General features: G+C 34.1%; 1 protein-coding gene across 3 annotated transcripts in view; it reads right to left on the reverse strand.

Annotated features, from left to right (window-relative positions):
- The window catches only part of LOC124186638 (thrombospondin type-1 domain-containing protein 4-like), a 66,493-nt gene that overhangs the window by 13,991 nt on the left and 26,506 nt on the right, over nucleotides 1-25,996 (reverse strand). For all 3 annotated transcript variants that reach the window (XM_046578493.1, XM_046578494.1, XM_046578492.1), the window contains 5 exons: nucleotides 11,552-11,621; nucleotides 9,228-9,379; nucleotides 7,814-7,919; nucleotides 2,523-2,622; nucleotides 789-967 (listed from right to left, as the gene is read on the reverse strand). In XM_046578493.1, coding sequence (XP_046434449.1) covers nucleotides 789-967; nucleotides 2,523-2,622; nucleotides 7,814-7,919; nucleotides 9,228-9,379; nucleotides 11,552-11,621 — 607 coding nt within the window. The remainder of the gene's footprint in view (nucleotides 1-788; nucleotides 968-2,522; nucleotides 2,623-7,813; nucleotides 7,920-9,227; nucleotides 9,380-11,551; nucleotides 11,622-25,996) is intronic.

Consider the following 25,996-nt stretch of genomic DNA (forward strand, 5'->3'; position numbering starts at 1 on the left):
TTCTATAAAGCTCTGAGTAGTTTTGACCATGTTTTCTTTTGTTATCTTTTTCACTCACTATATATATATATATAGTATATATATATATATACATATATGCTCTACAATCGATGCGAATTACAATAAAAACGAATGAAGCTGATACAAATAATGTCTCGTAATAGTCACGACATATTTTAAAGAACACTCGATTATCTACAAAATGAAACCAAGAACGAATTCCTAACTTCTATAGTTTTTCAGATACATCGGTCAGAGTGTGCGAAAAATTCAAACCAGATGATTCACCTTTTACAATTTTTGCTAACGAGTCTGGTTTCAACGAGGCTTCGTTTGATACTAAAAACTAACTTTTCAAAGGGTACGTAAGAAAACAATTAACAAAAAAAAAAATTAAAAAAAACACCCCGATGTACATACATACATCAAATAGTACAACAAACAGTTTTTTTTTTTTTTTTTTTTTTACGATACCCGTTTTACCGAATTTTTCTAATTACCGTAAAAAAATGAAATTTTTCTCAGCGTACAATAAACATAACACACCACCGCGTGCAAGTTCGTATTTAACATCGAAAGCGTTAAACCTCGCGCATTATATCGACGATGCGATAGGTATCGTCGATGTTTCCTACCTCGGATTTCCGGTTTTCAAAACTAAAAAATGGGAACCAGCAGCGTGGTGTTAAAAAATGCGAGTGGAAGAAAAAGAAGAAAAAGAAAAAAAAGAAAAAGAAAAAAAGAAAAACGGCACGGCATTATCGCCGCTGGCGTGATCTGCAAATCACCTTGCACTGGCCCCCGACACAGAGCCAACGATCGGCGGCGCCTACGGCAAGGACTCCGGGAACCCGGGAGCGTCGTCGTGGGTTTCCTCTACACGGCGTCCCGTCCAGGACGGCCGGTTCCAGGGTGGCGTAAAATCGCTCTCCTACAGCCCGGCAGTTCAACGCGCAGTCGTTCGGAGCTGAAACAAGTTTTCACGTCAAGTAAAAGAAGCAAAACTGTTTCAAACGGATTGTCGAGTTTGACGAATGTCGAGTATAACTATATTTGCCACGTTCGTTTATCGTTTCCCGTCTATGGTTGTCTTTTTTTTTTTTTTTTTTTTTTTCTTCCTGAATTCAAATTTGCACCAGTTAGTTACACAACGTACCGCAGATTTCAACGCGACTCGCGAGAATTGCTCCGGTGTCGCAATTTTTGTACATCTATTTGTTTTTAACAATTTTTCGCATCACACTTAAACATATGCCTAATAACTTCTTTAAACATTAATATCTGTAACAGTTTTTTGTATCCAAAGAAACAAAAGAAAAAAAAAAAAAAAAACATTGGTAAAAGCGCTCTTCTTTTGTTTTTGCAGCGGTGTTACCCTTTAAGCAGACTCTGTCGAATTGACCGACAATTGAGTCTAACCGTATTGTTTATTATCCATGTTAATTCGTTGTCTTCCATCTATAATGTTTCTATGCATCAGTTGTCGCGAAGACAACTCTCTCGTTCATTTATCTTGATGATTGATTGAGAATCGAATCGCTTGATACATCGGACGATGGCTTTGAGGAATAATGATCGACTGGCAGGCGTTAAAAATCGTTATAACGTTTCGCGATAATCGTCAAATGGTTTCAATTCATTAACGTTCCATTGATTTCCACATCTCACCGTCCGTTTTACACTTGATTTCCGATTTACCAAGTAATTACCCATTGATTCGCAATGAACTTCCCAGTGTTCCAGGTGTTTCCCAGTGATTTCATTGCGATTACCTGTGACTCTATCCGATAAGGAAATCACTGATGATCACCTCGAGCGTTCGGAAATCATTGGTAATCAGCGGTAGCGTTGGAAATGAATGGAAATCGATTGGCAGGCTGTAAAACAATGAACGGTAATCGTTCGAAATCAGTGTTAATGAATTAGATTCATCCGTTTGATTTCTAAGTGAACGGCCAATCGCTTGCACGAGATTCGAATACCATCAATATTAATTTCTCTTAGCTATTGGGAACGAACGTGAGAGCAGGGCTTGGCAACATGGCGGCGATAATTAGGACCTATCAACAAATTAATTCTTTCAGTTCAAATAACAATCGAATACCAAAGTAAAGAAATACAACAATCCAAGCTGTTTAGACTTAGTTTTTTCGCGTGGAATCGATATACCGTTGAAAATACGACTGAGGAAAACTTTCAAAATTAAATATGGCGGAGTTAGAATTGCGCATATTTGTGTCACATTTTCGTTCCCAAATGCAATACACAAAGATGTGATTTTGAAATCTGTAACGATAATTGATGAGAATTTTCGTAGCAAATTTTCTAAAAATCTGTTGTTGAATTTGAAAACAAATTTGTCATGACTTTTTCAAGCATTTCATTCGCGCTAAAAATGCTGAAACCGGTATTTGGCCCTCGAAATAAAAGAAATGGAAGTTAAAAAAAATAAATAAAAAAAGCCTTTGTGCCATAAAAATTATATAATATCATATACGCGTAAAAATAAAGTAAATACTCACCATCAGGAAATGGTTCCCACTGATAACTCTGCCCCTTGTAAAATTTTCCGTTGTACTTGGCGCATTGTTCAGCTCTGATATCCCCAAAATCCGGACACTCCTGAGAAAATTTCGTTGGTACAAAAGAAAAAACAAAAAATAACAAAAACACACAAAAAAACGATCGAACGCAATAGGAAAAATAAAATAAAACGTCGTGATTAAACGTGATTAAGAAAAATAAGTGGAGGAGAAAAAAAAAAATCATTTTCTTGTAATATTACGTATATACAACAACGTCAATAAAGTCATCACGCTGTAATACATGTACGAGAAGGAATTATACGGATCGTTGACTTTATTAGGCCATCAGCGTCGATTCGGCGATGACGATATAAAAATATGCAGCCAAGAATTCGTGAATTAAATTCCTAGACGTATCGTAGCGTAAACCCTGTAATACAACAAAAGTTGTCGACATATTAAACTTAGACGTCTGATAAAATTATGGAATAAAAGGAGCACTCTTTTTATATTTTTACGTCGAGGTCGGGGTTGAAGAGAAGAGATTTTTAAAGGATTTTTCACGAAGGGACATTTCAATTTATTAATATATGTATAAAAATTTATATACACATATTGGGGGTTTAACATTGAACTTCATTCTGATATTTTTTATTTGTAAAAATATTGATTTTTCAAGCTCCTCTAGAAAAAAGAAAAAAAAACATGGCGTCTCGCGGTGAGCGAGATATCTCCGGACTGGATCATCCGAAATGAAAAGATGAAATATATTTTGTCGACACGAGGTGTTACCTGGTCTTTAACCGGAGAGGAATAAGTAAAATATTAATTTTTGAACAAAACGGCGGCTTCAAAAAAAGAAAAAAAAGAAAAAAATTCGATTTTCCATAAAAATTTTCGCCTCAATTCGTTCGTCAAACGGAAAATATTTATCGGCGAGAAAAAAACCTTCGACCGAGGAGTGAAAAGGGAGTGATTCGTAAAGCTCGTGTAAGAATTTGATACCGATCGGTTTAACCGTTTTCGAGAAATCTCGCTCACCGACTTTGAAAATATAGTTTTAAGAAAAACTCGCTCAAAGTTTCAAAAGCACTTTCAAACGCTCCGTCGCGTTTTTGAAAATATACGCTCAACTCGGAGAATATTTGTCGGATCGACTAGAAATTTTCTTTGCAATAAGTTGAATTTGTCCGCATTAGGAAAATGAAATTGAAAAAAGAAAATCTATTTTTGAAAAATCCTGACCGGGTTAATCCCTTAATGCCTTGGGCATAAATCGTATGGAATCGAACTCGTGTTTCGAATTTCAAACCGAAAACAAGTCAATTATCCGGAAGCCCAAGAACATTAATGAACATTACCGAACATATGCTTCGTCATTCGAGAAAAGAAGATAGAAAAATTACGCGGAGAGATGAAGAAAAGATGAGTCACAAAGATAGAATAAATATCCGTAAGACAATTGAAATTCCGCGCGTAAAAAATTCCTCCGTACGTTACAGGTATAGTACGGTGATAAAAGTTGTCAGCTGGCTCGCACACGTTGAAAAATATGTCAACGTTACGCAATCCTCCCACTTTAACCGTATTACAAGATACCAACGCTCTGTTAACTATGCGTAAGTTAAACAGGTGTCAATGAGGATAATCGACATCCTCGAATAAAAATAAGAGTAACAAAAACGATAACAGTAATAATTAAATGAGTACGCACGTATTTACGTCACAGGAAAAAAGAGATCCTGCTTCGCGGAATGCGCACGGAGTGAAAGTGTTTTCACATTTTTCGCTATTAGTTTTTCACTCCCCGTTAGAAACAATAATCGTTGCAAAGTTTACAAGCGATTGAATTCTCACTGTTTTATATACAACGTTGAGAAAAAGAGAAGCAAAAATTATCCCACCGGGTCAACGGAAATTTTTCGTTTCATTTACATCCCACTTTTTAATGCGTTACTGAGTACTGGAAGAGTGAAAAAAAAAAATAATGCAATGTAAAACCAAAAGATTAAATTTTGATACGACAATTTAAATATCACGCAAAAAAAATACCACTGACATAAATTAGACGTTATTGAACATTATGTTCGGTTAAATTTTTCCAACAGCGTACACGTCCCAATAATTTAGCATTGATGACGTCGCACATCGTACCTCTTTTTTCTTTCAAGTTTTGGATCATTTGCTTAAATATTTTTTTTCGAATTTTTGTTTTGGAAAGATAAAAAGCAGAAAAAAAACTGCTAAATCATGTATATATATATTTATATATATATATATATATATATATATATCTATCAGTTATGTAAATTCATATATTCATGGATATATTATTATAACCGACGGGGTGAATTTGAATTCAAATTCAAATGCAAATTAACACCTCGTTAAGTCTCGCCCTCTCAGAGTTCGGTTATAGGTATAATCGTTCGCGTCCTACAACAACAACAATAATAATAATAATAATAATAATAATATCGTATAATGATAATAACAACATCCTCTTCGGCACCTCAGAATTATTTATCGCCGGCACGCACGCAACCATTCTTTACTTATTTGTCGATGCATTTCTCACGATTTTTCGGTTCCCTTTCTCCTCTCGTCTGTGAGGTAAAAAAAAAAAAAGCAATCGCGTTAAATTCGTCGTTGTAATATCGTATCATAATCGTCGTGTGATTTTTACAACTCGACGGTGAAGAGAAAAATAAAAAAAATAAAAAAAATTACCGCCGTCGAATTTATTATCGTACAGCAAGAGGGATTTTTCTTCAAGTTCGATTGAAATAAAAAAAAAAAAAAAGAAACAAAAAAGAAAGACAGAAAATCGAACGTAACAGGCGTGATAAAATTTTGTATAATCCCGCGACGTCTCTTCGTTACGGTTTTAACATCTTTCGCACTCGTTTAACGAACAATTTTTCCAAATCTTATTTTTTCCTCGATGATTTCCAGGAGGAAATACGGAGCGAAAAACGTTGTTGTACGTAAAACGTGGTTTCATCCGCAGCTCGTTTTACGTAAACGCGATGCGAAGTCTGTGTCATAAATATCCGTGTGTCATTCTGATCGTTGTTTAATAATATCAAGAAGAAGAGGGTAAAAAAAAAAAAAAGAAAAAGGAGGATGAAGATAAAGAGCGAGGAGAAAAAGGGACAAAGAAAAAGATTCAACGTTACATATCTACATGTACACGAATGCATATCGTTAAATCATCGACGCGTTAACGTCACGAGTGACTAAACCGACTGTTTGCAACTTCCGGTTATAACAATGATGCGCAATACCTAATAGACGTACGAATCGTCGTCTCCAGCTTGTTGACGAATCCAAAACACGCCGTATATAATTGTTAGACTTTTCTTTTATGGGAAGCGAAAATGACGAAAAGAAGAAAAAAAAACGAAAGATTTACCTTTTTCGAAAATTCGTACAAAGAAACGACAAAGTTACGCGATAGACGGAAAATGTGGCAAAATTTTCTTCGATTGTAAAATAAATAATTCTGCAAAGAGAGCGGAGTAGTGAAAGAAAATCTGACATTTATCCTGAAATTTCTATCAGCTCGACGTAAAATATCCATTCCCGGATTTGTTCCGTCGGACGAATTGTGTGGGAAATAAAAAAAAATTTTCCGCAAGACTGTACGATCTGTAAAGAGATGATCGTCTGGAGGAAATGTGAAAAGAATTTAAAAAAAAAAAAAATTAAAACAGATCCTGTAGACAAGATACAAGATTTAGTTTTAAACTGTTCCATTCATTAATCTCGAATGAAATATCGCGTTATAAATACACACATACATACATATATATATATATATATATATATATATATATATATATACTGTATGGTTTTGTATTCAATTCTATTTCACCATATGATATATATATATATATATAATATTATGTATATGCGTTGCACGTTTTACGTTTTAACATTATTTTTAAATGTTTATAACACGTATGCACGCGGGTGACGAAACATATGTATCGTAATTAAAGGGAATAAAATAGATCGCCGCGTGTTGAACGGGATTGAAATCTGAAACTTATACATATACATACGCGATAATATAAACGACTGAATCAACTGTTTGATAATTTTCCGTATCATAGGTTGCTATTAATTATGATTACTTTCATAACTACTGACAAACCGCGTCGGCTCGAATCGCCGACAAAGAATTTCCCCTCGAATTAAACGTGAGTTATTGTACATTACGTTGTTTCATACATCCAAGAATAATGAATTATTGTGCCAAAGTATACGTATAATACGATATAATAACCTTACCGATGCATGATTTAATTCGACTCAAGATTATTATTATTATTATTATTATCATCATTGTTATTATCCGGGAATTCGCATTATTATGTACATGGAAAACGGAGCAAATATTAGGGTGGCCTTTAATATTGGTTGAGAAAAAAAAAAATTTTTATTTTAGGAGTGATTGTCGAAGTGAAAAATTTGAGAAAAATAAGTTTTACACAATTTTTCCCTGCGAAAAATTAATGCCGTTATCCGTGCTTCGACAGCTTTACTCTTTTGACGTGAAACAGATACGAGAAGATCGAAAAATAATCGGATCAAAAAACCACAACGCTAGATCGGCAATGATTATGTTCGGATATGTTAAATTGATTTCAAGGTCATTTTGTACACATGCAAGTGTCAACTATTTTTCACATTAAAAGTTTTCCTTAGAACATTCCTTATTTCTGCTTCTCTACAAAAAAATTCAGATAAATGTCCGGAACGCGGTAAAATTACTTTTAGATTAGTTTAAGTTGTCGCATAACGTTGCTTCATTGTTTACGTGCGGATTGTTGGAAAAATTGATGAAAAATAATCGATTTTAACTCCTCGAATTTGTTGATATTAAAATTAAGAGCGGATTTCACTTTTAGAAAATAATTTTTTAGTATTCCGAGTCAATTTGAGGGGTGAGAGAAAAACATGTTTGTTTTTACCGATATTAAGGGCCACCCTAAACGTGTGTATACATGTATACGATTATCGTATAGTGCAATAAATTAATTACCGAATCAGCGATATTAATTGATCACTTTTTTTTGCCAAACGCAGAGTTGTCACATTTGTCTCGAAACCTGTTTTTTTTTTTGTATTCGTAATTGTGTAATCACGTTATTACGGAAATAGAAAATGAAACTGTACAAATGAAAATGTAAATTTTTTCATCGTCGCGAAGAAATTAATTGATAGAATAAAATATAATTAGGTTTGTGAGGAAAATAAATTTTGTTTCAAACGTTTATTACCTGAGTATTGCAGACGTGATATCGTTTGTAAGTCCCGATGCAAAACGGCTTGATTTCCGATCTCTGACCCTCGATACTGGCGATGCTGCGTTTCCGCAAATAACCCCTGAAATTACGTTCATTATTACACGTATGTAAACAAATTGGTAAGATGGAATAATTGACGGTGAAAAATTCGCGATTACTGGGGTTAATAACTTGTATTTTTTGTCAAGAAGTAGAATGGATACCGGAAAGTTCTGTATTTGATAATAACAATATTTGGCAGTTTTTAAAATATACCAAATTTGTAAGATTTCGTTATGTATGATATTTGAATTTGTTTTTTTTTTTTCGATCCATGCTAAAACATACAATCGATAAAGAAAACGGTAATTAACTCTGAATTACAAGCTGAAGAAGATTAATGCAGAAACGAATAATAAGTTTCTATAATCAATATTTGTTAATTCTTATAAGCCTAAGAAAAATCACGAATTACGATACGCGAGAGAGAAAAGAAGAGAGAAAATATAGGAATGAGAGTTTTAATCTTGGGACAATTGTATCATAAATTAAAAAAAAAAAAAATGTATATATTTATGTATGGGACATTCCACGTCAATTCGGTAAACACTTGACAGGGACATTTTTTAATTTCAGCAAGGATTTTTCCTACTTTGGTACTCTTAAAAAGCTTCCAAAAAAATTTGAAAATCTTTTCAATCACTCGTCTTCACCCTGTGATTTTGTAAAATCCATCTTAAAAACATTCAAATCTATTTTTATGAAACAAGAAAAAAAAAAAAAAAGAAAGAAAGAAAGAAAACGAGGAAACGAAAAGAAAAGACGAAATGAATCATTTTTACGCAAGATTCAGAGTGCGAGCTCGTTCTTTTCTTTTTTTTCAATCATTTTTTAATCCTTTTTACTATTTTCATGACCCGTTAAGAATCTGTTATAAAATTACGAAGAAATTGTGAATGTGTTTTAGAACCAGAGTAGCAATAAAAAAAAAAAAAAAAAATGCGGTACGCATTGTAACAGATTTTTAACATAGGTATGAGAATAGAAGAAACGAATTAAAAAAAGGTAGGAAACAATTATTTAGAAATTGAAAACAAAAACCCAGGTCCCACTTCTGAATTTTGCGCGAAAATGTTTCACATTGGAAACCGAATGTAATTTTTTTTATTAATTTTTTCTTGTAGTTTAATAAACATCAATTTGCGTGTTTTTGAGACGAGTTTAAAAAATCGTAGGGTAAAGACGAGTGATTAAGGAAATGTTGAAATTTTTATCCCAAGCTTTTTAGGTGCCGTACTAACGCAGTAAAAATCCTTGGTGAAGTGAAAAAATTTTACGGTCAAACCGTTCTTTGAATTGGCGTGGAATGACCCGTATATGTATGTAACAGGGTGAGTTTAAACCGTACCGCATCGGAACGCAATCTCTAGCCTGGGACTGTATCCCGGTCCCACAGGATCGAGAACAATCCGACCACGCAGCCCAGCTTCCCCAATTCCCTCTGACTCGTTCCATGTTTTCCGAACTGCGAAGCATTTTTTCTTGAAACATCTGATGCACCTGAAGCAAAAATAATAAATTACCGCCATTAGGTATTGTTATTCGGCTTAGGTGACGTTTTTTTTTTTAACAAAACATGAATTGCTATGAATTAAGGAATGAAATGGTGACGCCGTATTTACTTGGATATCAAATCAACATGATTCAAATTCATCGAAACATTGATTTTTAGCGATTAGTGATTTATATTGATTTCCACCTCATCGTGCGATTTTTGTTGATTTAAAATGATTGCCGAACGATCTTGACGGTTTTTAGTAATTTCGGGATTGGATAGTATCGGAAAAAGTTACTGCAAATCATTTAAAACACTGAGTAATCGTTAGAAATCAATGGAAATCACGGCGTAAACTAGAAATCAGTGATTTCTTCTTGAAAAATCTGATGCACCTGGTAAATTATTACCATTAAATATTATTATTCGACTTACGTGAATTTCTCATTAAAAATGAATTGGAACGAATTACGAAATAAAATGGTGGCGCTGTATTTGCTCAGAAATCAAATCACTATGATTCCAATTCACCGTAACATTGATTTTTAGTGATTTATACTGATTTCCACCTCATCGTGTGACTTTCATTGATTTAAAATGATTGCCGAACGGTGCAAACGGTTTTTAGTCACTTCCGGACTGGATAGAATCACAGGTAATCACTGGAAATCATTTAGAACACTGGGTAATCATCGGAAATCAGTGAAAATCACGGCGTAAACTAGAAAACAGTGATTTTTTTTCTTGAAACAACTGTTGCATTTGATGAAACTTTCGCCATTAAGTATTATTATTCGGCTTACGTGACTTTTATTCCTTAATCTACAATTGGAATCACCTGAACATTGAATAAAATCGTGGCAGCACATTTGCTTGGAAATCGGATCAATATGATTCCAATTAAATCACGGGAAATTACCGGAAATCATTTGGAACACTGGATAATAATCGGAAATCAGTGAAATCGCATATGACAAGACAGAAATTAGTAGAAATTTGTTACGACGATTTCCATGATTTCGTATCGCGATTCGTCAAGTGATTCCCAATGATTTACAATGATTGAAACCATCTCGACCAACTCCTTCTTATTTCCAACAAGATTTAAGTAGTTTAATATTTCCATAGTTATAAAATTTGATTTCCAACATATCAAGTTCGTTAAAAAAAAAAGACCCCTCGAATAAAATTGTAACGTTTTTTTTTTTCACACCTAATCATCGTTAAAAATTCTTCACTACAAAATTTCATCCTATGAAATGTATGAGAAGAAATCGGCACTAAATTATGGTAAATTTTGATTGTGAAAGAAAAAAAAAAAAAAAAACGTTAAAACAGAGAGAGAGAGAGAGAGAAAAAAAGAAGAATATATGGGTAGAGAAATCGAATCGATTAAATTTGCGGTACAAGAGAAACGAAGAATTGGATGCTTGGACGAAAATGATTCGACTGTCTTCTTTTGTTTTAAAATCACTTCTCTCATTTTCCCCGTCTGTCTCTTTCTCCTTCTCTCTCTCTCTCTCTCTTTCTCTTTCTCTTTCTCTTTGCGACTGTGGATTAATACGAGTCTGGACCGGAAGTCGGGGGCCCAGCCTTTTAGGGGGGGGGGGGGGGGGGGGATTGGGGGGCGTGTAATGGATGCCTTGCCAAGACATCTTAAAACGAAGTAATGGCTCAACTGTCTAATTTATCATGACACGGACTAATTCCGTTTGATATCCGTAGGTTATATCGGTGGCATACGGGTCAATTAGAGACGGATTCGGATGCTCCTTTCTTTTCACGATCATTGTTAAACACACACAGGGACACAAGAGTGATACACAAACGCAGCAGCGAGCCTCCGGTAAATACCCTCAATTCATCTCTAAATAACTATTTAGATAAAATATAACAACAGTTTATGCCTTTTCTAATGGTTATATATATATATATATATAAGATATATATATAAGAGAATTTTTAACACACATTTATTTGCGGTTTTTTTGCTATTTCTGATCGTATAGCAAAAATTTTGTATTAAAATCATTGCCTTGTTTTGTGAACAGTACTTTTGCAAAAAAAAGAAAAGAAAAATAAAAAATTTGTATCGAATCGGAAATATGAAATTCCGATCTTAATCGATACCTCGCAGAGTGTCCGATATTCTGAAATTTTGCCACCGCAAAACTTACCTGAATTGGATAATTTCTGTACTCGTCGCAATTGACCGTTTGCCAAACGATCGAAGAAAGGATGACCAATCTGAAACAGAGATGAAATTCTTCCTTTATAAGCAGCAACAACAGCAGCGGTATGTCAATGAAGAATTGTAATATGATTTCATCGGCGCAACTTTGCGCTTTCATCCTTATCACAATCGACTTGAGAATTGAGAGAGAAGATTGGAAATTTTTTAAATGAATGGAGGAACGAATTGAATCCAAGCGAAAACCCAAGTTGCCAATTTGGAAGCGTGTACTTAGATTTTTGAATACATATAACGATCGAGTCATCGATCAAACGTTTCGTTCTTATGTTGGAATTGATCGCTGAAATTTTTGTTTCGATCAAGCTCGCTCGATCGATAAAGAAACGTGATTCCGATCGAAAAAGACGAAAAGCTGTATGGATCAGAGTCAATGGAACTAATTCGCCCGAATGTTTCATTCTTGCGTTCGAACGAACGGATGATTAAAATTTTTTACCGATCAGGCCCGATCGATAAATAAAGCATCATGCCGAACGGATAAGACGAAAAGCTGTACGGATCAGAGTTAATTGAACTAATTCCCGGCCACCATTCAACTCCAAGAGAATAAAGTGTGTCACTTAAAGCAAGAAATAACGCATCGCTTGTTGAGAATTCTGGGAAGCTGCGGTAATTAATCATAATAGCAGAAGCGTTGCATTAAAAGCCTAGCAAATTACACTAGACGCATTCAATTCCGTGTTATAGACGCGCAGCGGCGTAGTAAACGCATTCTACTAATTCACTCTCGCGTAATGCGCAAATCGTAAATTGCAAATATCTACTCTCGACTCAAGTAGGTACGCGCTGTGCGAATTATGTCACGTCTCTCTCACGTTTCGCAGCCTGTCGCTGTATTATTCGTTTACGACCAACACGTTTTACAAAGCACATGGCCTCCGTTGATCGGAATAACACTGTGCAGATTTGGAATTTTTTAAAACTTTTTTTGCTCTCTTTTTGAAAAATTACTTCCCAGTTATGACGGATTTCAAACAGCGAGCAGAAAATGCCACAGAAATTTTGGTTTTTTTTTTTTTTTTTTCAACGATACCCGTATTGCTCAATATTTCCAGTTGATGCAACGAACGGAAATTTTTCTCAGCGCACGATTAGCATCGGCAAAAAGTGAAGCGGCGGTAGCAGCGTCTGAGAAAGCCGCGCTGTTAAGGGTGGTCCAACTCCTCGAGGATCTCGAGGATCTCGAGGCGAGGAGAATATATTCGATATACGAGTATACCCGAGGACGATACGGGTGAGGGGGAAAAAAAAAAAAAAAAAAAGGAGGCGAAACGTGAAAAAGGAAAAAGACGAAAACGGGAAAGGAGCATAACCGTGAAATATGACGCACGCTTCGCTCGCCGATAGCGCATTGTCTTCGGTGTCGAGATACTCGCCGTTCGGCCACCGTGCATATTGTTCGACCGGTACAATGGACGCGTAAGTTTAAACCGACTCCTATTAAGCATGATCGTAACAACAGGGAACCGGACGATCCGAGCCAATCGGGACGAAGGCGGACCGATGGATCTGCGACCAAGAAACTGCGCCTTTTTTTTTTTTTCTTTCCAATTTTTTCATTTATTTATTTATTTTTTATTTTTTTTACACCGTTTCTCGGAGATCTTTTTACTCGCCGAAGGCGGGAAAAAATCTCGAAAAATTCCGTCGCGTCAGTTTTTTTCATTACAGGAAAAAAGGTGTCATAGGCAAATAAAAAAAAAAAAATAAATAAACATGGAATGTTAAGTAAATTTCATGAATAAATTGGTTTTTTTTTTTTTTTTTTCATTTTATAATGAATATTGTTCAGTTCGTTGTGATGAAATTGTGGTTTTTTTCCTTATTTTTATGCTTTTCTTTTTTTTTCGTTTACGCGAACACTTTGTATTTTTCAAAAATACCGTAAGCGACGGAGGGAAATGGAAGTGATATTTGGATTCGGCGCTGTCGAAAGAATAATAATTGTCGAAAAAAAAAAATTTTCCTCAAAAGGATGTGTTAATAATGCAGGAATTGCTGAATAATAATATGTTAGAAAATATAATGTTCGTTGCATGCATTCGAGAAGAAAGACAATATATAATATATTTAACACTCAATGAACGACGAATTCGCGTTTTACTTGACATGTTGATGTGTATTGATAATTAATAATGAATTGTCATTAACTAAAGTAGGAAGAAACTTTTGAAATTCAATTTGGTATAAAAAAAAAATCGCATTTGAATGTATTTTTACTCTATAGCATATATATATATATATATCCAATGACTTCGAAACGTCGATAAAATTTCGATTCGTTCAAATCGTTCCGTTTCACTTACCGATCGTAAATTCTCTGTTATAATACAAACATGAGAGAAGTAAAATTTTCACACAACAAGTCGCATTGAAAGAATTTCAAAGAGACCAATAAAAACAAGAGTTGGAATAAATTTCGTGCTCACAGGTTTGAAACGAATCCATCGTAAAGGCTGAGAAATAAAAAAAATGTACCAGAGTCCATAAAAAAAATGTTTTTTTTTTTTTTTTAAATAAAAAAAAGCATAAAAAAAATACATTAACAAACTATGAATCGAATTCCTTCGCCGTTTACTCTCATTTCATACCTATACATATTTGTGCCTATTTACATGGGCATTTGCAGCACTTAAATTTCAGAATTACGTGTCGCACAAAAATAAGCATACGGACACATAAATCAATGTCATATTATGAAATTGATCCACGATCTTTGATACGTTCGTTCCAACTCTAAAGAGCGTTCGAATGTTTTTCTTCTTCACATTTATTGGAGTAAATATTTCTCACCTGAAAAAAGATTTTTGAGGATTTTTTTTTCATCAGATTTAAAAAGAAAATTAAATGAAAAAAATTGTGTTCAAAAAATTTGAAAAAGAAATTCGAGCGTTTACTGGAGTTGTAACAACGGTATGAAAAATCGCTGACCGAATCCAACACTGAGAAAAAATTCATTTGTTACAGTAACTAGAAAAATTCATTAAAACATGTATCGTTAGAAATAAAAGTGTTCGAATATTGTTGGAATTACGAAAAACGAGGCACGCGTAAAGATTTTGCGCTATTCTCGATCCTTTTTTGGTAATTGCAACGCAAAATCAGTTTCTGCGTTTTACTCTACTTTTTTTAGTTAATCGAGACTTCAACGTCAATTTATCGTTGCACGAGCGTTAAATTTTCGCAACAGTTGCAAGAAAATCTAGCAACAGCGATCGTAGTGAGAAGGAATAGTAACGGATACTAGAATTTTAATTTTCTACCAAGAAGTATATTTTTCGAGATTGTGATAAAAAATGAAAATATACAATTACTGAGCGGTAACCGCAACTAAAAATTTCTCTCAGCGAACAGACCCAGATCGATTTGGCACGGAATGCACCATATGCGTGTGATATATTATTATCTAATGTTCCATAAGGTTAACGAAAACGGCTGTGTACACAATGTAGCAATCACTGTAAATAGAGCGAGGAATGGAGAAAATAATAAAGAAAAATAAAAAGTAAGAGACGCGCGACACATCATATTTATGTTGTTGTATTAAATACATAGTCGCGTTTCGTCATCGCGTCGCGACCGAATCATCAGCAGCCTGCCCGGCGTCATCCGAGGTGCTCCGCGTTTTTCTTTCTCTTCGCTCCGCTGGTCAATATGACCGTTTCACTATTCTACCAGAGGTTACCGCTCTGTGTCGTACCTACTTCGTGGTGTATACTACAATGCGCGGAGCAGGGTGAGCCAAAGAAAGTAACCTATCAAATTTGTGGTGTTGGAAGGACCTGTTTACTGACTGAGAAAAAAATCTCTCCCGTTCGGATAAATTTTTAACTCAATTTTAAATGGAGTCAGTGGCAGTTTGAAAATTCGCATTTAAAGAACGGGCAAAGAAAATTCTTTTTCATTAAAAATGGTACATCTTTTGCCCGTTTGAGATAGGTCCGTTTAATATCGTAAATTCGATAGGTTAGTTTCTTAGTCTCACCCTAACGCACAGAACGATTATCCATCTGTCTGTCTACTGTACAGTTTAATGCGCATGCGCTAAAATTTGAGAGAATTTGTAACGTTTGTCAGGGTGACCAACAGTCGTAAATTCGGATGACGGGTCGCCGCGATGTTTGTAATAAACCTCAAAAATTTTCACAGCTTTCTGTGACGATGAAGGAAACGTTTTTTAAAGTGAAAACTGTGAAAATTTTTGAGGTTACGTCGGTGACGGTTGATCGCCCTGGAAAAAAATTTCCCCAGAATTTTAGCGCATGCGCGTTAAAACGTAGAAGACGACGAAACATTTTATCGATAGATAATCACTGCGTACAACATGCACAGTTGGAAAAAACAATAAGCCTGTAAAAGATCGGCTAACTAATAAGATAGTCATAGAACACAAAGTGAGTTGACCTCAGTGGACGATTCATTGTCGGTTGTTCTACGGTCTTCAAATTTCGTCACAAAATGTTACCGACGCTATTACCCGTAAATTGTTTATTAAAGTAGTGTGACTATCGATCGGATTCTTTACTCGCCTCTTTATGATTCACCAAAGTTTTCCCATACGTTAGACTTGTAAAATTGAATTCTGAATTCCGGAGGAATTTACAGGCTCTCAATCGATTCAGGATTGATTAAAGTAAATTCAGGCTAAGATCCACCTTTCATCTTCGACGATTTCCGCCAATAAAATGTCGGTAACGTAAACTTTTCAAAAATAGAGAACTCGCAGAGTTTTCGATCAATTTTCATAGCACTTTTACACACCAACTTCAACCGTGGATCTAAATTCTCCGAAATCATTCAAAATTCTGGTATATTCGATTGAATTCAAAAGTATAATTGACGAGCTGGCAAATACCTGGCACATTATAGTTTCCACTCATGATTGACGATCGACTTTTGGGTCCAACTGGCCCCAATTTCGTTTCATTTATCACCTGTTCGCGGGTGTATAATATGACACACTTAATTATACATATTTCTATTTTCAAGCAATAAATATATTTTCATGTATGCACGCGTGTGTGTATATAGGTATATAGTTGTCATAATTACAATAATAACAATTATTATTATCACTATTTGAAGAATATATCTGTGTTATATTATATTTAGTGGTACATTACTATAACTATCGTATATATTATATCCTATGTGCGTATATTAAATTCTGGCAAGACCTCGTATTATTATTATTATTGTTGTTGTTGTTGGTATTCTTGTTCTTGTTACTGTTCTTATACCGTTATCATAAATAAGTGTTGATAGTGGTTTTGACTATTGTTATTATTGTTGTTGTTACTATTATTATTGTCATTATTATTATCATACATATGATGTACATTGAAAGGGATTCAATGTCAATAACGCATCGATGTTAAATTTATCATGCACATTATATAATATGCCGTGTATATGTATATATGCATATAAAGGAAGAGGAAGACTCAACCGAGCGGAATTTCGTTCTCCAATTTCTGTCTCGTGTTATCTATCTAATTCTAAGACGTATCAAGAACCGAGGCAGACGTTGTTATACATATGGTGTCCCATTTTTTCAATCAAAGAAATAACCGTATTCTGATTTTAAATAATAAAAACGAAAAGAGCAACTAAAGGAATGAATATTGGATACGAAAATGAGGAAAAAAGTGTCCAGTAATATCGGACGAATAAGATATAATTTTTAAAAAACGACAAGATAAGGAAAATATTGTGATTTACGAATGTTGATAATTCATAATTTTTCACAAATATGCGTATTTTTTTGTAGTAATAAAAACTTCAATTTCGACAAACTGGCGGGAAAAAATTTTGCCGTATTTTACCAGATTATTCTGACTTTGAGTAATAGATGAAAAAAAAAAAAAAAAAAAAAAAAATTGGTAAAACTAAATCAGAGTTATCTAAAAAAATAGGAACATTTGAAAAATTGCATATCCTTTTAAACGAGGTTACGTTTTTCGCACGTATCGTGGCCGAGTTAAAGACTTCCGTGTTAAATTTTAACATCTTAACTACCGATCCTGATTGATGCCTTGTAGAATGCCCTATATATTACGTCTTGTACGTAAAATAACTGGACGTGATTTTATCTGCTCATACGGTTGCACGAGCAGGGAAACAAAAAAAAAAAACAACGTCAAAAATGGAACAAGGAATAGGAATGATAAAAAAATTTTATATAATAATAAAAACGATACCTGTAATATAAATATACAGAAAGTGTATGAATATTTAATATGTATTCATAACGCGATTAGATAATTAGGTGGACATATTCAATTTCAAAAATTCATACCAAAAGTATCAATCGTCAGATTTTTTTTTTTCTCGAGTCACAAGTTTTGTCAAAAATTCCAACACCTATTCTAAATATATATGTACGAAAATGTGCGAACTTGGTTCAGCGATCTTGATGCTGATATTCTCTTCGAAAGTGGGGTAGAAAAGGAAAGGATCCTGAAAATTTGAGCCCGATACGACGAAATTTGGCCGCTGGAGAAATTTTTGAAATTTAAAAAAAAGTCTGCTTTTCAATAATTTTTAAAAATTTGTATCTTAGCTTCTAGTTAACTCAAAGTCTCGTTCAAAACGGCATTCTTCTCTGTTGACCTTCCACTTTCAAGAAAAAAAAAGAAATAGATTTCTAGTTCAAACCGAGTCACTGCTTTACCGAAATTTTACCCGTTTTTGAAATGTTCTCAAATCTACAGTTTTCAATGTAGAGGGTTGACCAACTGCTGATATTTTTCATTCAGGTCTATTCTACCGATATCTTCCCTACGTTACATTAATTCCTTCTATTTCTTTAATATATAGCCACAAAAATCCAATCGATTTTTCAAAAATCGCTATTTTCAGATAGCTGTGACTTTTTTCTTTGAACCTCGATTTGCTTCAAAATTTTCAGTTTTATATTCCCAACAAGTCCTAAAAAAAACTTAAACTTTGAAATCGAGCTAGGATAAAAGCTATGAATTTTCAAATTACCCGAAAATTGCATTGAAACCGATAAGAATTTTATTCGCGTTACGAGATACGTTGGTAATAAAAAAAATAAATAAATAAATAAAGAACTTCTCCGCTATATTGAATTGATTTTCGAAAGTGTTAATTACTGCGATAAGTAAAATCGATCGGATGATCGGAGATTCGGTAAACTTGCGTGATAAATCGTCGCACGCGGCTAGAAGCTGGTTTCTAAACCCGATCTATAAACCTAGGCTATAGGCGATTCGACGATAGACGGCATTTGACAAAGCCAACGTATATATACACATTATATAGGATCAACAGCGATGCTCAACGCGCCCCGTCGAAATCAATTATTCAATGATACTGAACGCCCGGCTGGTTCGCCGAAACGAAATTTCATCCGATTTTATCTAAAATTAATATCAGATCGGTCGTCTATGATTTTTTAAATTTTTTTATGTTTTTTTTTTTTTTTTGGCGTTTCTTATCTTTGATTTTTTTTTTTTTTTTTCTCTTTTGATTTCTATACTTTCATTTCTTATTTTTCGTACGAAGGGAGGAGGAGTAACTGATCTACGATTCCACGCGTCGATCTCGATAGTTTTCGATCATCGTGACCGAAACTCTTCCATCAAGCGAGATCGATCATTGATCTATGCATGGGGATATTCTTTTCTTAGAAGAATAAAAGATCCGTAAGCCTTGATATTTTTTACTACGTTCGATCGTCAATCTTTCTCTTTCTCGTTGATTATATAGCTTCTAGAAATTGATTACATATTCACGTTGAATTTATTGAGACTAAATTATTGAAAGAAATAAAGAATATTTTTCAATTATCGAATAACAGATTTTTGAGATACCGTTTCTGAAGATATGATTTTTCCTTCGTACGTTTATTTTCAAAGCCATAAAACACCAAATGTCTTGGCATTACAATTTTTCTGAGACTTGCAACTACAGGTATTTGTAATGTTTCAAGAGTGCAAAAAAAATCATTCAAAATTATTGTTCAAGACTATTTTTGCTGTATTTTTAATGCTTGCAAATTCTTTGATTCACACAACGCGTTTACTTTTAAGCTAATATTTTATATATATATATACATATGCAGAGTAAAGTGAAGATCGTTTCAACGTTAATAAATTTTCAAAGTACGCGATATTTATAAAATGACGTTGAAATGACACTTGAAATTTATTCGATAATTCTGCCAAAACAAAATATATGTATAATACAAAAATGAGTTTATTCTTCGTGACGGATTTTCAAAATTAATCCCACATTTCGTTTCAGTAGCGAATTAATATCTACTATTAATTGGTTAGAAAAATTAAATTCATCTCCAGATTTAAACTCGGAATTGTGTCTAATTGAAGCCAAGAATAAGAAAAAAAATAAAATAAAAATAAAAATTCGACTGACGCGGTGAATATAATCAGTTTTTCGCCGTTCCCGTTTTTTTTTTACCCAACGCCACTCGAGTTATCTTTTTTAATTCTTCGCTTCAATTATCGCAGGATAATTAGAATAGTCCGTCCGTAAAATTTAATAAAATCCAAACGACTAGCGGTATTCAGGAAGAGGTGTTTCCCCAAAAATTGGTGCAGGGAACGAAGGAGAGGGGAAAAAAAAAAAAAAAAAAAAAAAAAAATATGGAATTCGTTCAGTCAGATATTTTCGTGAGCGTGTAGAAATATTTGGCAGCAATATTTCGTCAGCTGGTGGAGTTCGGCAAAGCGTGTAACTAGCCGAGAGTGTTCTCCGGTATTTTCATCCCCGCTTTTTTTACGGTCGACAATTAAAGCCGAAGCTGCCGTGCATTCGCTCCACATGCTACTCGGCTAAAATTTTCTCCCTGGCATCTTGCGGCGATGAGAGAGAGAGGAGGGAGAGAGAGAGAGAGAGAGAGAGAGATTTTCTTTTATTTATTATTATTGTTTTGTTTTCTCGTCAGGCTGCCATAGCCTGAAGTCGTTGAATGACGTGAAATTATAATTCCGTAAAATTAACGTCCCGTATGTTAATTGCAAAAAACCGGTCGACGCCCTGCCGCGTAAGTTTTAAGCTTACAGAGCGTAATATCCGACAGTGCGAAGTGAGATGAAATGCGTTCAGCAGCCGCTGCAACGATACGTTTTTATCAATTTTTCATTGCGAGATAATTGCGCGTTAGGGATTTATAAAATTATATTACAGCTCGTGAGGTGCGCTGGGAAAAATTTCATTTGCTACGGTAACTAGAAAACTTGAGCAAAACGGGTATCGTTAAAAAAAAAAATTGTTCGAATATTGTTGAAATTACGAGAAAAAAATTCGAAAATTAAAAAATACACTTTAGAAAAATCCTAGAAATTTTTTTTTTAAAGCTGGTACCGTGCGTACAAAATTTCAAGCAACAGTCTACAGTGAATTGACCTCTGCTTCTATTTTTTTTTTTTCTTTTCTTTATTTTTTTGCTCGAAAAGCAGGTTGAAGCAAAAGCCCAGACATTATGAATTTTGCACCAATATTTTTTACATCCGACGCTGTATTTTTGGGATTTTTTCTCAGATTTTTCGATCACGGCCGTCAAGGTGTTCCAAAAAAACAAAAATCCAAAAATTCACGACGCGGTCGAAATTTATTTTGAAAAATTTGAAAAAAAAATCGGGAACCAGATTTGAGGGGTCGAAGAGTCAGACGACCCAGGTCGAAATCGTATGGAATACCTCATATATACGTGTACAGTATTGTTTCCGAGCTTAATACCAGCGGAGTGCGGCTTTGGCAGTGGGTGGACGTGTAAGAGAAGACCGCTGGTTTATAATCTCAAGATCACAATGACGAGCATTCACGTTTAGAAGCAGACCTGCAGCGAGGGCCGAAACTGCATTTTATGCCCAATCAAAAACCAATTTTATTTATCCCCCCGTGGGTCCGTCCATAACTCGAAACGCGCTCCGCGCAACGTTAATAAATTAAGTGTATGTATATACATGTGTGTGTGTGTGTGTGTGTGTATATACAAGGCGTTCCGAAGGGATACACGATGCACGCGACATTATAAGTACCTTATTCCCATCGTAATGCCTCTTCGTCACAGAAAATCCCCTCCTTCGTCTTCGAAGAATAACCAACTGATTCACGATCGATTTAAGATGATCTAACGCTGTATTATGTGTGCACAGTCGGTAATTACGCGCCTGCGTCTTACCGACTGAGTAAAATGTCACAGTTTATTTTTAGAATTATCGTTCGGAGATTTTGGACGTTTTTTTTTTTTTTTTTGTTTTTACGCGACGGTTGCGACGATCATCGCTGATTGTGGGAGAAATTTTTAGTTCCGTTTACCGCACAGTCCGTAACTATTTTCATTTTTTACCACTATCGAAAGATATTGTTCCAGGTAGAAAATGAAAATTAGTTTTCTAGTATCCGTTGCTATTCTTTCTCATCACGATCACTGTTGATAGATTTTCTTGCAACCGTTGCGAAAATTTAACGCTCGTGCAATAATAAATTGACGTTAAAGCCTTGTTTGACTAAAAAAGTAGAGCAAACCTCGGAAACTGATTTTGCGTTGCGATGACCGAAAAAGGATCGACGATAGCGCAAAATGTTTACGCGTACCTCGTTTTTCGTAGTGCCAACAATATTTAAACATTTTTTTTTTCATCGATACCTGTTTTACTGAATTTTTCTAGTTACGGTAACAAATGAAATTTTTCTCGTGTATTAACATTCAAAAATATAACGATGATATTTTTACTCGGTCGGTAAATACCGGCTACACGTATATGCAGTATTTAAAATTAAAAATATATCAGCGATGTAGGTTCAAGTTTTATATAACAATATATTATATCTACAGGGTTTATTATTAGGCATTTATATATACTGTATATCGTTTTATAATTGTGTAGGCGAGATTCTACATTGTCGTATTATTATATATCACATCGGCATCGTCGTCGATACCATTTATTCAAATATTATTTATCGACGATTCATTTTTATTGCATTTAAACAAAATATATATATATATATATACAACATGTATGTATAAAACGATTTGATTTTATAGCATATATATTACAATATTCGTCAGGGCTAATCAGGCGTGTCATCGTATAACGTGTATGGAATTCGTTTCTCCTTCGTAACATAAATTATATATTATATACATACACACTATACATTCTCATCGTATTATAATTGGTAGGATATCGATTCGTTCTTCATTTCGTATAATCTTTTTTTTTTTTTTCTTTCTTCTCCTTCTTCGCCTCGTTTTCTTTTTCTCCATATGCATTAAATCTTTCGAAAATCTTCGTTTCTCGTTTATTTTTATTCAGTCGAAATTTGTAAAAATCTTCCGGTAAGGATACCGTTGACATTTTTTTTAAATAGGTATTATTTTTTTTTTTATTTACTTTCTTTTCTTTTTTTCATTGAAAATACAATTTCATTTATTCATCTTCGTTTCTTTTTTTTTTTTTTCTTCTCCTTTCGATAAGAACAATTTCGATGAAAAATACAAACAGGTATTAATGTTTTTTTTTTTTTCATCGAAAATACAATTTCATTTATTCATCTTCGTTTCTTTTTTTTTTTCTTCTCCTTCTGATAAGAACAATTTCGATAAAAAAATACACCGTACCGTGGCTCAGAGACTTGGTGTAATGACCGTCGTGTGTATACATGTTTCAACAATACGTATACACGTATGCATGCAATTACACATCGTGTACGTGTGTGTGTGTACATAAAAAGGTGAACGTAAAGTCGGCGTTATTCGGCATAAGTACAAGTGATTTATTACAGCGATTATCTTCCGGATAGGTTGACTGAATAAGAATATAAAGGGTTTAAACTGCATAAACCATCGTCGTAGTTTTATTTTATACCGAGATTGCATACGTATCCCCGTAATATAAGAACAACGAATGCATACTCGACCTGCAGTCAAGTATAATATCCATTTGTGCGGAATATTGTCATTTTACATGCATAACGTGCCGTTTATACATAGGCACGTATAACACATATGAGGTATTCCATGCCAACTGAGAGGACATTTTCCCTGACTCCCGCCAATTTGCTTCATTATTTTTCATACGATTCTACAACCTAAAAAAAGCGCTCACCATTCTTTTTCAGATTTTTCGTTCCAAACATTCTTTTTTCAAAAATGTTACAAACCCTTTTATGGTCCTAAAAAACTCAATTTTTTTAGTTTTTTTTCCAAAAATTCACATAATTTCTGGGTCTCAAAACAAACATTTCGAGCCATAGTTCAGAGTGGAGAATTGATTTTTTGTACTTTTTAAATATTTTTTCAGAGGAATAATTTTTCTTATTTTCTATGTATACAAATTCTAAATTTGCTTCATTATATTTTACATGATTCTACAACCTAAAAAAAAGCGCTCACCATTCTTTTTCAGATTTTTCGTCCCAACCATCCTTTTTTAAAAAATGCTACAAACATAACACATGTTTTGTATGCATACAAAATAAGATAAATTATTCTTCTAAAAAAATATTTAAAAAATACAAAGAATCAATTCTCCACTCTGAACTATGGCTCAGAATGTTTGTTTTGGGACCCAGAATTTATGTGAATTTTTGTAAAAAAAAAAAAATAAAAAAAGGCGTTGTTTTTTTTTTTTAGGACCATAAAAGGGTTTGTAACATTTTTTAAAAAAGAATGGTTGGGACGAAAAATCTGAAAAAAATGGTGAGCGCTTTATTTAGGTTGTAGAACCGTATGAAAAATAATGAAGCAAATTGGCCGGGGTCAGGGAAAATGTCCTCTCAGTTGGCATGGAATACCTCATATACATATATATATATATAAATATGTACATATATGTATAGTGTATACGCTAATTTTGCACGCTTTGACCCGCGACAAATTTTTTACCGCGCCGAACGAATCTCCGAGGCTTATATATACATATATATATACATAAGTTTATTCTATATATATGTAAGGATTTATTATATATATGTATATATATATATATATATGCATGTATATTAACGTACAAAACAGGCAGAGACCCGGCTTTAGATTTTTAGTTTTTGGTGCGTTAACTTTCACGTTGCGGCTGATTTCATATTCCTCATCTTCTTCTTCTTCTTTTCAAATTTTTCTGCTTTTTTTTTTTTTTCTTCCTCTCTACCGCTTTCGTTACTTTCCTCCGTCCCACCTAATTTATAATACATACATGTAAATTCTGAAACTCGCGTTACAAAAATGTGAAGACCGAACGACGAATTACAAGATTGTTAACAGAATTGTTAATTTCCATCTTCGAATAAACATAACGTACGATTAGATCGAGAAATAAAAAAATCGACTCAATAATTAATTCCTATTTTTGTTAATATTTCATCGCAATGAGTTTAGTGTTTTTTTTTTGTTTCTATTTCATTCGTAAAAACATTCTTCACTTTTACCGATTTTGTCTGCTTCGTTCCTATTGTTCAGTTTTTTTTTTCTACTTGTTTTTCATTCTTTTTTCCTCTTATCGCAGAACCATCCGTAACAACAACACTGGGAAATCTTCCTTCGCCGTTCTAGTTCATCGTCGATGAGATAATAAATATACGTGCGTATTCAAATCGTCATATCCGTTTGCCAAATCAACACTTCCTGTCCAACGTGTGAGATGATAGAACAATGATGTTCGGCGAGTGTTTTTTTAACGCGATAACTGACAGTGCATTACAGATAATTACCGCTTGATAAATCGTTGTCAATGGTAAACGTATTTCTCAATGGATGGGACGAAAATAAAAAAAAAAAAAGAGAAAGAAAATTAAATCAAGGATAAAAGTAGGTCAACTTTGATAGGGTTGAGAAAAATTTTTAAACAGCGTTTGCAGGAAAGTCGGGAAAGAATTAAAAACGGGATGAAATAAAATTGGACCCGTATTACATGCACGTGTATGTAGAGGTACGTATGGAGCATTCCACGTCGACTTGATCAACGTCGAACCCTCCGATTATTCGCTGAGAAAAATTTCTCTCGGCGTTCCTTGTAAAAAACCGTTGGACAATTTTCCCAGCTCAAAAGCGACACCCTGAATCTTGTCAATTTTTTTTCTTCCAGTGAATTTGATCTTCTTCCTGATTTTTAGAAACTGACGCGTCTTTCAGCGTGATTCGAATATCTGAAGTAAAAAAAAAAGAAAAAAAAAAAAAATTGAAGCACCGTTTTGGAGTTTGGGAGAATCGCATGTAAATAATTTGAAGTAAATAAAAAATTGTAAGGTTACCAGGCTGGTTCGGTTGGCGTGGAATGTCCCATATATTGTGTTGTACTTGTACGCCTTGATGAACAAATGTGCATTCTGCACTCGGACCGTGCTTTCGTATTAATTAGCGTTAATTGTTTCTATT

This window comes from Neodiprion fabricii, chromosome 7 (assembly GCF_021155785.1).
Source record: "Neodiprion fabricii isolate iyNeoFabr1 chromosome 7, iyNeoFabr1.1, whole genome shotgun sequence".
NCBI lineage: Eukaryota > Metazoa > Arthropoda > Insecta > Hymenoptera > Diprionidae > Neodiprion > Neodiprion fabricii.